At 35.8% G+C, this 12,617-nt stretch overlaps 1 protein-coding gene across 1 annotated transcript in view; it reads left to right on the top strand.

Annotated features, from left to right (window-relative positions):
* Window positions 1-12,617, top strand: part of TTC27 (tetratricopeptide repeat domain 27) — a gene marked incomplete at its 5' end in the record, with an annotated part of 113,225 nt that overhangs the window by 3,157 nt on the left and 97,451 nt on the right. The window contains one exon of the mRNA XM_084201922.1: window positions 5,300-5,429. Coding sequence (XP_084058048.1) covers window positions 5,300-5,429 — 130 coding nt within the window. The remainder of the gene's footprint in view (window positions 1-5,299; window positions 5,430-12,617) is intronic.

Raw genomic sequence — 12,617 nt, 5'->3', positions numbered from 1 at the left:
ACAAGAAAGCAGAAAACAAATTTCTTGTGTTTTTCCACCTGCTCCCTTGGGCATCTGTTCATTACTGTCCAGTGAAAGAAACGATGTTGTGATACAGGGGTATGTTGAAGACATTAGCTTTATTTACAGTGATTACCTCAGACGGTTCTGGTATAAAGAAGTCACACATTTAAATTCATTTTGCCATATATCATCAAACAATTGACAATTTTCTCTCTGAAATGTTGTATTACATTTATGTGGCTGCTTGAAGTACTGTGTAATGTTTCTGTCCAAGCAATGCCTGTATTTCTGACTTATATTGATGTTGTTCTGCTCTTCTTAATGTAAAAATGAGTAAGGTGTTACTCATGGATGCTGTTCATCAGTTAATTATTTTCTTCCCAAGACTTTCTCTGATATGGTCTCTCTTACTTGTACTCTATGTGCTAATTGTTGCTGTTAAGGAGTTTGGATTTACTGTTTACAGTTTGCTGTGTAAATGATGAACAGACTGAAATCTGACATGCTAGGCATAATAGAAGGAGAAAACTATACATGAGTTGTGTATATGTGTGTATATATAGGTATTTTAAAAGGTAAAAAAAAATCACCAAAAGATAAGCAAAGATAAAGATTAAAAAATAAAAGTAATAGGAAGGTAATTGTAGTTGTTGGCAGAGGGTTGGCAGAGTCCAGATATGTGTGTGTTGGTATGACACACAAGCCTAAGAGTTTTTGCTAAAATGTCAGAGAAAAAAAAGTTAGAAAACTGAGCTTTGTTCGTGATCATAGTGTGTCAAAAACTCATCTTCTGGTGGGGGGCACAATACAATGCACCCCTGCTTTCTGAGTTAGTGTTCAGAGGTTTTTCCTGTGCATGTTTTTTGTTTGGTGTTTCTTTTTTTTACCTTACTTTGTTGTACTGTTACTGTTAAATATTAGCTGGATAAATTTTTTGATAATTCTAGATTCTGTTACCTTGTGGTAATTTGAATAATGTGACAAGGAAAGAAAAATCAGTCAGGACTTGAAACAGACTCAATCCTGATCCTAATTATTGCTTCAAATATGTGTTGCTGCCTTTTTAAGCCATGCAGCTTCTTGAAGGTAATCATATCTATATCAGTGGAGCTTTATATGTCTCCTGTTATAGAGCACTCCCTCTGCAGACAGCAAAGGAATTTGTTGCTTGGCTGGTTGCACTCGAGCTCTATGGTCTTTGTGGTTTTTCTTTTTTGCTCTGCAGCTCTGGGCTATATCAGAAGCCCCCTTGCCAGAATATATGGAGGCAGACCTGCAATATTTAGCATTTCAGAAGCAGACAGAGGGTTTTCTGCCCAAAATTAAAGCCTGAAGTTTTATTCAAAATAAAAGCAAAACCTGTCAGCGTCTGCCAGAAACACTACAAATGATGCTACTTTTGTCTGTAGCATCCAAGTGAATTTTCCAAGCTCCATTAGTAATAATTAAGAAGTTTTGGGGGGCTGAAGGAACTAAGTTGTGGCTTTCTCTTATACAAAAACTTTTACTGAAGTTGCTTGTCTGAAAGACAGGTAATTTCCTATTTTAGTAGGTGCTGTGCAGCACTTTCACCTGTACTATTTGGTCTTGGATGACTTTCTGGAGTGTGTTATATTGTTATTTTTGCTACCTGTAGACCCTGTGTCCTGTGAAGGGCTTATGGAAGGAACCTATGTAACCTTTGCATCCAGACTTTGCATTGTTTATGATGAAAATGGGGTGGTTCTATATTTTTTAATGCCTAAAATATAGTTTTCTTTTTCCACTGAGTGAGTCAAAGGAAGTGCAGCAAGCCTCTTAAGTTCCAGCCCAGAAAATTCAGTAAGACACTGATTTTCTTGTGACTTCCTGTAGATGGGATAAGTAAAAATAATTTTTTTTTTCTTGATTTGAAAGTTATAATTCTAGAGATTTAAAAACACAGTAGGAGTTGAATTCAATCAGAAAGAGAAAGTTGGATAATGTGAATCTTACCCTTTTTTGTATAATATAAACAGTGCAAAGTACAGTTTTGTAATAGTGTTAAAAGAACTCTTAAGGAGTTCATTTTTGGAGGTTAAAATGGAGCAGCTTGAGGGCAAAACAGCTCAAAATTTGTATCTAGATGGTAATTTCTTTGGACAAGTTCTCTGTAACTTTTTCCACTTTCAAAGCCATGGCTCTGTAACGAAAAGGACTTAGCAGCATTTTAAAAATTGGCATAACTTTTCTTCCCTTTTAACTAATTGCCTTCTTTTCCCTGCCCCAGAACATTTTCACTATGGCGCTTTAAGCCTTTATGTCCTAAAAAATAAGCATTCCTTGTAATAAATGTGTTGAATAGGATATTTTTTGTTTTACTTTTTTCCTGCTGTTGCTACTCACTTCAATGCTTAAAAGCTGTTTTCTACAGAAAATGTAGCTTCATGGCTGTGTTTTAATCAGCAAAATTTGGAGGATGAAGCAATAGGGTATGTGTTAATCATGCAGAGGGGGAGTGCCTTTTTTGTTTTTTTCCTGAGCTCCATTGGAGGAAGGTGCATTCCTTGCCTGACATACAGTTTGATTCAAAAGACTGGAAGGAAATAGTGTGCAGGTTCCAAAATCTAAAAGAACAAGGAAATGAGCTCTAACACTGTTTTTTGTTGAACCTGTATTTACTACTTCTAGCTTATTCAACATATAAATGAATACTTGGCCAAAGAAGTGCATACAATAAAGCTTGTTAAGATTTTCCAAACTGAACACTGAATGGTATTTCTGGTGTTTCTCATGGAACCTCTGATGGTTGGTTAACTGGTGTGCTGTATGGAATGAAACTGACAATGAGGACATTCTTGCTGTTTCTGCAGCTTGCTTTGATGTTCATGAATTTAAAAAGTCACAGAGTTAAACACGGAAAAGTTTTGGCTACTCCCCTGCAATTTATGGCATCACTAAAAAGAACAGGAACCTGTAATTTCTTACACAGAATCTGGCTACTGAATATTTTTTTCTTTTATTTTGTTTGTAAATTCTAGCATTATATGAACATCCTTTTTTTTGAAATACAAATGCACTATTGTTCTTTATTTTTGGGCAGCATTTGATACAGCAATATGAATATTAAGCATGTGATTCTGTATCATGAAGAACAATTGGACTCAGTGTAAACAGTGTTAAAAAAAAGGCAGCAAAACCCCCATTTACACAGAGAAAGGAAAAACAAGATGAATGGATACATATATCTAAGGATAAATGCAAAATAAATTATGTAGATCACCCTAGCAAGGGGGACATTTGCAGCAGTCTCTGTGTTGCTTTTCAGGCAGCCTTTGGGAGGTAAGCATCTGCAGGTCTGCATTGTGTGTGAAGGGCAGTCAGGGAGACAGAATGCCTTTTCTTGGGAAAAAAACAGGGCATAGGCAAGGGAGTTCAGCATTTGCAGGGATTACAGCTTGAAATTGGTTTTCTGATACAGAGTGAGTGATAAGGAGACTGAGAATTGGTCACGAATCTGAAAATGGGAAAAAAAAAATTTGGTGATGACAAATTAAACAGTGGAAAAACAGTATCCCAGCCAAAGTAATGGATTTGGTTATCAGTTGTTCCAGAGGCATTCTGCATGGGTAAAACTTTGTCTCTTCAAGCAAGTTTGCTTTCCAGATAGATATCAGTAATGTTAAAATAAATACATGAATTGTTACTGATAGAAACAGTGTAAATTATAAAATAATGAAAATTATCTTCAAAAGACTAGAGTATCAAATCACAGTGCAGGGATGGTTGATTGTTCTGTGTTACCTTTCAAAAGCTTTGAAGTATAATTTATCGTGGGAGAAAAATTAGGAAATTTATACCAATGTTGATATTTCATGTGTAATGGTAATAATTTAGTATACACTAATCGTTAGTGCTTTGTGTTCTTGAGTTATTTGGAAATTTAATGGTGATATTGTTTATATATTCATATTTCCTAGCAGATAGTTGCTGGCTGAATAATGACAGCCAGGAAGTGTTACCTTGTCTTGTTCGACAAGAACTCTTTATGCCAGTCCTTTTTCTCTAACTCCCCTGAAAGATGGTTTTGTTTTTCTTGGTTGGTTTGTTTTTTTGGTTTGTTTTTTTCGGTGTTTTTTTTTTAGTTTTTTAGTTTTCAATTCAATGTTCCCCACCCCTGCTTTCCTATTGTTCTGCATCTTTTGTTGCATTCTTGCCCACCAGCTGCTTGTTTGTGGCTTTTCTATTTTACTTTAGTTTTTAAGGGGTTGTAAAATGCTTTATTTTTTTGTTTTGATTGGAGGGCTCATACATCTCTAAGTTTCTGTTTTTACAAAAGGAAAGGACGAGGTTTTCTCTTTGAATTATGCTCCTTAACATACCAGTGTTTATATCAAACTTGCACAATTAAAATGCTAACTTTTTATAATTAGGAGACCCATTTTCTATGTGGTAGGGTCCTTGTCAATAAGGTTCTGAGCCATTAAGGTATCATAAAACAAATGAGAAGTTTGTATATAAATCTTAAAAGTCTACACCTGTTAAATTAACCGTTAAATTCTGAGAGATTGTGCCCTGCCTTCTGCAGACCACATAGATTATTTGCTAAAGAAATCATAGTAATGTAAAATGAGCTTAGTCTTGTAGATAAAGAAAATTTTGCCATACCTAGTTTCAGAAATGAAACAAAGTCTCTTAATTTCATCTTTCAGTAAATTACTATTATTTAAAATAAAGGCCATGATGAATGAGATATTATTTACTGCCAAAGTATCTGAACCAACTTTGAGGGAGTATTCTGAATTTGATTTAATTTAATTTTTTTATTAGAGTGAGTGAAAATCAACAGTTATGTCAAAACAAAAATAAACTTGCCCTTTTGGAACATATGCTAAGGCAGTATTTTTTCTGTGAAAATGCTGGGAGTTAGATGTATTGTAAGAAACTATAACAACCATGCAATATGCAAACACGGGATTATCTGCATCCTTTGCTAGTCTTCTGATCTCTGATAGTTATGTACAGCCTTAAATACTCTGCTTCCAAGATGTTTGGCATTAGTTACAACCTTTATAAAACAAATATGTTTCAAGGATTTTTAGTTTCCTATGTTCATTCTTGAATATTCCATTCCTCAGAGGAGAGTGTGGGGTTTTTTTGTTTGTTGTTTGGGGGGTTTTTTTGTGGTGGTTTTTTTTTTTTTTTTTTTTGTTGTTGGGTTTGTTTTTTTTTTCTTGTAAAGCTGAGGGTTTTGAGCTAGCACAAGATTTAATCAGCTCTTGTAGCCTTAAGCAAAAATGTAATATGTTTCTAATTGCTATTCTTATCTATATTGCAGACAGAGGCTGATATTTCTGCTTGGTGTGGGGAGTTTGCAGCTCTTCGTTCAAAGCAATTGGACTGGGCCTCCTGTTCAGTTAAAGCATCAGGATTTTTTGCCACCTGCATTGTTACAGAAATTCTGTGAGGTAGGTTTGGATTTTAATAAGCTGTCCTTTAATTGTCACTGCTTTTGACAAGTAGCCATAGCACTGTGTCAGAGAAGGCACTTCTGCAAGGTGGGGTGCTAGATGAATTGCTGTGATCATCAATCCTACTGGCTGCTATTGCAGCATCTTCAGTTATATCAGCAGTGTCCTAAAAGTAGTTACTGTTTCTCTACACATTTACTGCTGGAAATGTTGGGTTTGGATGGAGAAGATATCTTTATTATAAGCATTTACTTAAAGGGCATTTGCAATCAATAAATTTTTATGTGTTTATTTTGGGATACATTCTTAGCAGGATCGAAGAAAGAAGTTTATAAATGGCTTAGAAATTTCCCCTCCTTAAGGAAAGGTAGAAGTTGCATATGTTGCAAATAGCAGAGTGTTTGGCAGATGGTAACAGTAGATTTGGATGCTCAGTATCCTGTTAGGCTCCTGAATGCCAAGTGAGTGGAGATAATATTAGTACAAAAATGCTAATTTATCTAGAGCTTTTGGAAACAGAAGGGAATGTAGGAGATGAAACTGAGGGTTGTCAGTTTTATTAATTTTGTCATCATTTTATGTAGATTACTAATCAACACCCTAACTTCTTTTGGTGAGATGTGTGTGTTGTTCCTCATGGCAGTACCACAGTCGACTCTCCTCACGTGGGGTTTTAGCACAGCTTGATTTTTCTCTTGGGCTTAAAGCTGTGGTAAAATACTGACTACTGCAGTGTCAGTGAAGAACATATCATTAGTTTCTGTTAATGCTAAATCTATACACTTGTTTGAATTTAGAATTTCGCTAAAAATAGAGTATGGACCATGAGCAATGTAAATGCTGTAAACTGTGAAATGAGGGGAAGTTGGAGTGTATGAAAAGTTTCACATAAAACTGGTGGCTCTTCTGCCTTACTGTGGCATGTCTTCCATAATTCATAAAATCCTGCCTTAGGTTCATTTGCAAGGTTGTATTTCTAAATAACTAATTCAGATACAGTATTGCTCCTGGTTTTTTAAATAGATGTTTATAAATTTGGTTTATCATTTAGGGCTGGCACAGTGTGTATAGATAGGCTTATTTTTCGCATGATTTTTGATACTTGAAATTCAAATCTCATCTTCTGATGACTAAGTAAGTAACAGTGGAAACCAAGTGTACTAAACCTTTAGGGATGTGAAATGAGCAAAAATTTTCAAGTGTGCTACCTCTGAAGGGAAAAGTAGTTAATTTTGCCTTTATATATAGTAAAAATAATAAAACCTAATTGAGTCTCTTTATAAGTTGTTCATAATATTTAATATTATGATATTGTAATATTCTTATAAATTTTGGTTTCTGTTTACTAGAGAACTCTATATTCTATGTTAGTATGTATGCACAGATTGCATTCTAATGCAGTCTGCAGCCCAAGATGATACTTATAGGATTGCTGTCACTGACAGAGTTCAGAGACCTGGAAAATACAGCGTTCATAATTTCTATTAACCATTTTATAGAATCATAAAATGTTTTGGCTTGAATGGGACTTTCAAGATCCCCCAGTTCCAAGCCCCTGGCCATGGGCAGGGACACCTTCCACACCAGACCAGAGTTCCATCCAATCTGGCCTTGAACACTTCCAGGGAAGGAGCATCCACAGCTTCTTTGGGCACCCCTGTTCCAGTGCCACAGCACCCTCACATAAAAGAATTTCCTTGCCTAAACCTACTCCCTGTCAGTTTTGAGCCACTCCCCCTTGTCCTGTCACTACATGCCCTTGTAAATAGTCTCGCTCCCTCTTTCTTGTAGGTCCCCTTCAGGTACTGGAAGGCCAAAATTGGGTCACCCCAAATCCCTTTTTTTTTCCCATCCAGTTTCATTTAATGTCTGGGAGAACGAGATACTAATTCCCTGTTGAGTAAGGAAACACATTGTCTCCTTCCTGTTTGGTTTCTGTCATGTTTCTTCAGTGGCTGGGAGTGTGATGCTTTGAAATATGTTTGCTTATGCAGGGGTGGTATTGCAGAAACTAAACTGGCAAGAGATTATAAGGGAAAACAGACTTTATTTCTAATGAGATCTCCATCAGACTTCCATATTGCTTCAAAGTTTAGCTATTTATACATTCAGGAAGAAGTTTACCTTTATTTTTATTACTCCTGTCTGTGTTGTCTTCTGACATGTCAATGTTTGTTTTTTTTTCCAAGAGCACTACACACTTATGTGCTAAAATATTATATACAGTTCTCTTCTTTATTAAAAGTCTTAATTCAGAAGGTTTTGAATTATGTTTTGTATTATCTTCATGTATTTTTCATTCCAAGTATTCTTAGTATATGAGCACTCTGTAAAAATGAACATCTCAATAGTGGCATTTTTGTGTTTCCTTTAATGCAGCCTTCCTCTCGTGCGTACACAGATATTCAGAAAACCTGGGTTAAAAATGGAACTCTTAAGTTTCTCCATCTGTTGTAACCTTCCATATTCTGTTATCAAGGCTGATACAATCCCTTTTTAAACAGTTCATCCATTTTCTAGGTTTTCAGACTAAAATGATTTTTCCCACATCAAGGTTAAAAAATTCTATCTTCATGTTTCTTTTAGCCTGCTCTAAGTAATGTCACTAAATTTCAGTTTTACAATGTCTCATTTATTTAATGAGTATTTTAAAAACTCTTATTTTCAGAACACTTTATTTGATTAGTCTTCGTTTCCAGACTATGTAACTGCTGCCATTTCTAGTCTTTGTTTCCAGATTATATAACTGCTGCCATTTCTATCCTTGGAGTTTCACCTCTGGATCAGTGACATAGCTTCGTTTTTGCTCCCAGCTAACTTCTTTTCTTACAAGTGCAGTAAGGCTGCATGAGACTGTAATTATTTTAGTGAAGAATAAATAAAATAGCCTCTTTAAGATGAGTTGCTAGTGGGGCCTCTTGGATGTCTTCAATGAACAATATTCATGAGTATGTGTCTATTATTTCTCTTTGCTCCTTCAGTCTAGCCTTCTCTCTAAACTATGGTTACATTCATGTATTAAGATTTGGTTTTATGTCCTGCAGAACTCACTTGTGATATTCAGAGTCCACACAAAGTAGCATTTTATTTATTTGATGTATTTCAGTTTTCTAAAATAACTGTGAGACTTTATCACACCACTTAATAGTTGGACAGATACCATGCTGCATTTTTTAATGAGTAAAAGAAGATTAAAAAATACTGAATTCTAGTTAAGGTGGATTAGCAGTTCTTGTTTTGATCTTGTTAGGGTTAGACTACAACATTATTAATGAGCTCAGTGCTTAAAATAAGTGGCTTATAGTAATGGGCTCGTTGTGTCTTAAAAGAGTTGTTGCTGCCTCTGCGTGTAAGGGAATAAAAAATATGAAACTGTTGAAGTTGGAGCATATTTATTCTGCCTTAGGTTTCAGAGCTTCTCAGTATTACTTCATACAGTTGAGCTCAGGATTTTTAGTGGATGAACTGGAAAATTATGTGTAGTAGTACTAATGAAGACCACTGATGATTAAGAATGTTGAGAGGACAAGCTGCTTGCTGCTTTATTTGTTGTCTGATTTCATATTCACAAATAGAATATATCTGGTAACAGTGAGAAGCTCAATCTGTTAATTGATAATACCTGTAAACAACTGGTGGGAGCCCTCCAAATACATCTGTCAACAGTTACCGCTCTTTTTGTCACTTCTGGGCTGATCCAAAGGATAAGTTTTGGAATACAGTTGAATAAATTTTTTTGGTATGTTTTTATTACTCCTTCTTTTATGCATTATTTGCTCCTTTTGCTGGAAGAGACTGAAATATTACCACACTTCTGTTGGACTCTATAGCCATGGTCATAATTAATGTGAAAAACACTAATGTATTTTGTGGCACTACTGTCTCAAAGCCACTATGATTCCTTGGTCTTGTTAATTCAGTCTGTTGTGAATTCCTTTTTCAGGCTCAGATGCTTGGCTTCTATTAGCATGCACTAGCTAGGAAGAAAAAACGTCTGTGCTTGACCAGCAAGATGTGGGCTATGAAAGTTATGCAGATTTCTCCCTCTTGTGGGGAATGTAAGGATGGATGATAAAGGCTAAATCCGGAGGCAGTCTTGTAAGCAAAGATAAGTCTGCTAAAGTAGCCTACAGTCTTGCCCTGCATTCCCTTGGTATGAATATAGAACAGAAGGGGGAATCTTAATGCAGTCACTTCAAAAGTACCCCCTTAATAGCGGAGCAAAATCACCCTCATGAGCAGGAGAGGGTTTATGAACAAGAGTTTTCATAACCAAAGTACTTCTTTGACATGTAGTTCTCTCAGGCAAGATTTGCTTGCATGAGCTCACTATGATTATCTTTAGTCTGCACCTCAGCTTTCCCTCGGTTACCTGTTAGTGATTTGTCTTGTAAAACTGGAGACAGCCTCCTGTGTAATCTTGCCTCCTTTTCAGAAAGTTGAAGAGAAAAGCAGTTATAAATAAAAGCAGTATTTCCTTGCCTTCAAGTCTAAAGAGTGGATTCTGTTTTCAAGGACCAAACCTTGGCAGGTAACCTCAGTACATCCTCTGTTAATCTGAAAGGTAGATCACCTTAGCTTTGCTAAATGACAAATTTTTGTGGAGTAGTCTTTGTATTTTTAAAAATATGAGAAGCCCAGTATATATGGCTTAGTAGCCACAGGCAGCAGCTTCCTGATCCAATAATTTGTTTGTCTATGCCCCACCTTTGCTTCCATTTAATCAAGTCTTCCCAAGCCGTTAGTCTGGCTTTGTATACTTCTTTATGTCTCCACTTACCTTTTTATATACAGGGGAAGGATCCCCAAGACAGAAAGAGCTGATGAAATGTTACAAAGGCCAGAGTGGTTCTCAATATAGAAGTAAAAGTGTGCTGAACGCTCACTTTGTTTCTAGTCACTATCATTAGCAAGAAAAGAACACTAATTCCCTAAACTAAAATTCTCATATACTGTATTTTTAGAGCTATTGAATGAGAATGGCAGGAGCTTTCTTCTGATTTTTATCATTACTCTGATGGCTCCAGTTGTGCAGGGAAATACTTTTGAAATACTGTGTTAATGGAAATATGCAGGAGTCTATCCAGTTTTCAGTTGATTTAGGTCTTTAGTAATAGTAATTAAAAAATTGCCATTAAGTTACTGTTTGTAAGGTGAATATAGAAAGAGCTGTGCTTCAGAGATTAAAAAGTATTGATCTAGAATTGAGCTTAATTTGTGTGTTAATTTGTGATGGTCAAACAGAACTACTTGCAGGTCCAGCAGAAGCTGGATGACTACTCCAGTGATTTCTCTGCATATGTCATGAAGTAATTATCTAGTATATGTTTCTGTGTTTTAAGAACATTACTCCTGAATAAAATAATTATACTTTGTGATGTCAAGTTTGATGTACAATAGAAAGACTCAAAAATCTAACCCAGATTTACTAGGTAAGGAGCATTATATTAGCAAGTCTTGGGTTGTGGCTATTTTGAGATACATGAAATTTTGAAGCTACAAGATAGGTTCAACACATTTTATGTTTAGGTGTTTAAACACAAGAACACAAGCTCAGAATTTCCTTTTGCTCTTAGCCATGTTTTAGAGATTTTGGTGGACTTCTGTTCTTAACTTTGCTGTCCTTGAAGCCATATCACCTTAAACATCTTCTTACTTGTAGCTATTCTCTCACCTTAAAGACTACCTCAGGGCAGTGAATTCTGCATGGATAGAGCATATGCTGGAAAAATGAATGTTGGTTTAAACTTTCTCAGGTAAAGGTAAAGGATGTCTGATTTTCTGGATGGGATTTATTTCATGAAAAAGGACATGGATTTCTTAAAATTGAAGATAGCATTTCTTTGGCTCGGGAACTTGGCTTATTTTCAAGGCTGTAATATGACATCTCAACTTTCTCTTCTTCCTCCCTCATTCTTTGTTAATGTTACATTAGCAGGACTGTGTTTTGTGGTGAAAGGACTTGAAATGTGAATTTGAGATTAATTTGTTACTACAGTGCTTAAACAAGTGCAGATAACTCTATCACTGCAAGGCTGTTTCTGAAAAAGGTTTTATAACAAATCTCCTTTGCTTTCCCATTGGATATTTTAAGTGTGGTCTACTTTGATTGTAGAAAGAATCAAAAACATGCAGATAGGAAAAAGTTTACATTAAACTGAAAACTGTATTGAGTGTCCCACTGTGTGTGTGTGTATGTGTGTGTATTTGAAAAATTAGTCTTTAGAAGTACTGATTGATGACTTTCCCCTCTCAAGATTACAGATGTTGATAAGGTTAATCCTTTCTGAATGGCCAGAGGTGCAACAGATCTGGTATATTTCCAGTTGGCAATTTGTTTCCTTTATTTTCAGGTGGTTAGTCTGACTGTTGTGATCATCATTTTCCACAGTGGGATTGAATGACTGCAGTGATGTCATATAGGAATTCCCCTTTGTCCCAAATTATTGTCTGCAAAGTAAAAGTATTTTCAATGCTAATGCAAACTAAAAAGCCCCATAGTAAATCAGTGTAAACTTAACAGAATAAACTTAAAAGATTACTCTGTTACTAAAAAGTGATGTTGGAGATTCATGTAGCTTAACAACTTTTGTCTTCAATATAACCTGTTGATACAGGGATTGAAAAGAGTTTCAAATAACTCAAGAATTATGTTGTTTGTTTAGTTTAAAAAGCTGAAATATGATTCAAGTAACTTATACCTTGATTGTGTAGACTGATTCAGAATCTTTCTCAGGCAAGTGACTTCAATGCAAGCTGTCATTTAACCTTCTGTTCTGCTTTCTCCTTTCCATTCCCCTTTCCCGCCCCTTTTATACCAACTGAAAACTAAAACCTTATTTTTTTGTTCATTAAGGAAATCTGTCATATGAGAACCAGGAATAGACTGATAAATGGACATCTCCCTGAGTCTGAAGATAAACTGCTCAAATGCTTTCATTGTATTAAACGGCAGGGGAGAATAGGTGACTGTCAGATGACAATCACCACTGAAAGAGTCCCTCAGGGCCATTAAGTGAAAGAGTTACTGTAGAGAACATCATACAGGAATGCATCCAAAGCAGAGGGAGGTGTTTATTTATCAGACAAAGGGAATAAGGGCTCTGATATTGCTGCTCTGATGCCATTCCAACAGGAAGCTCCCTCTGGGGAAAGAAAATGATAACTTATACTGACAACACTGCA

This window comes from Fringilla coelebs (assembly GCF_963513975.1).
Source record: "Fringilla coelebs genome assembly, chromosome: 3".
Lineage (NCBI taxonomy): Eukaryota > Metazoa > Chordata > Aves > Passeriformes > Fringillidae > Fringilla > Fringilla coelebs.
The sequence above is the reverse complement of the archived record's forward strand: the minus strand, read 5'-3'. Positions and strand labels throughout refer to the sequence as shown.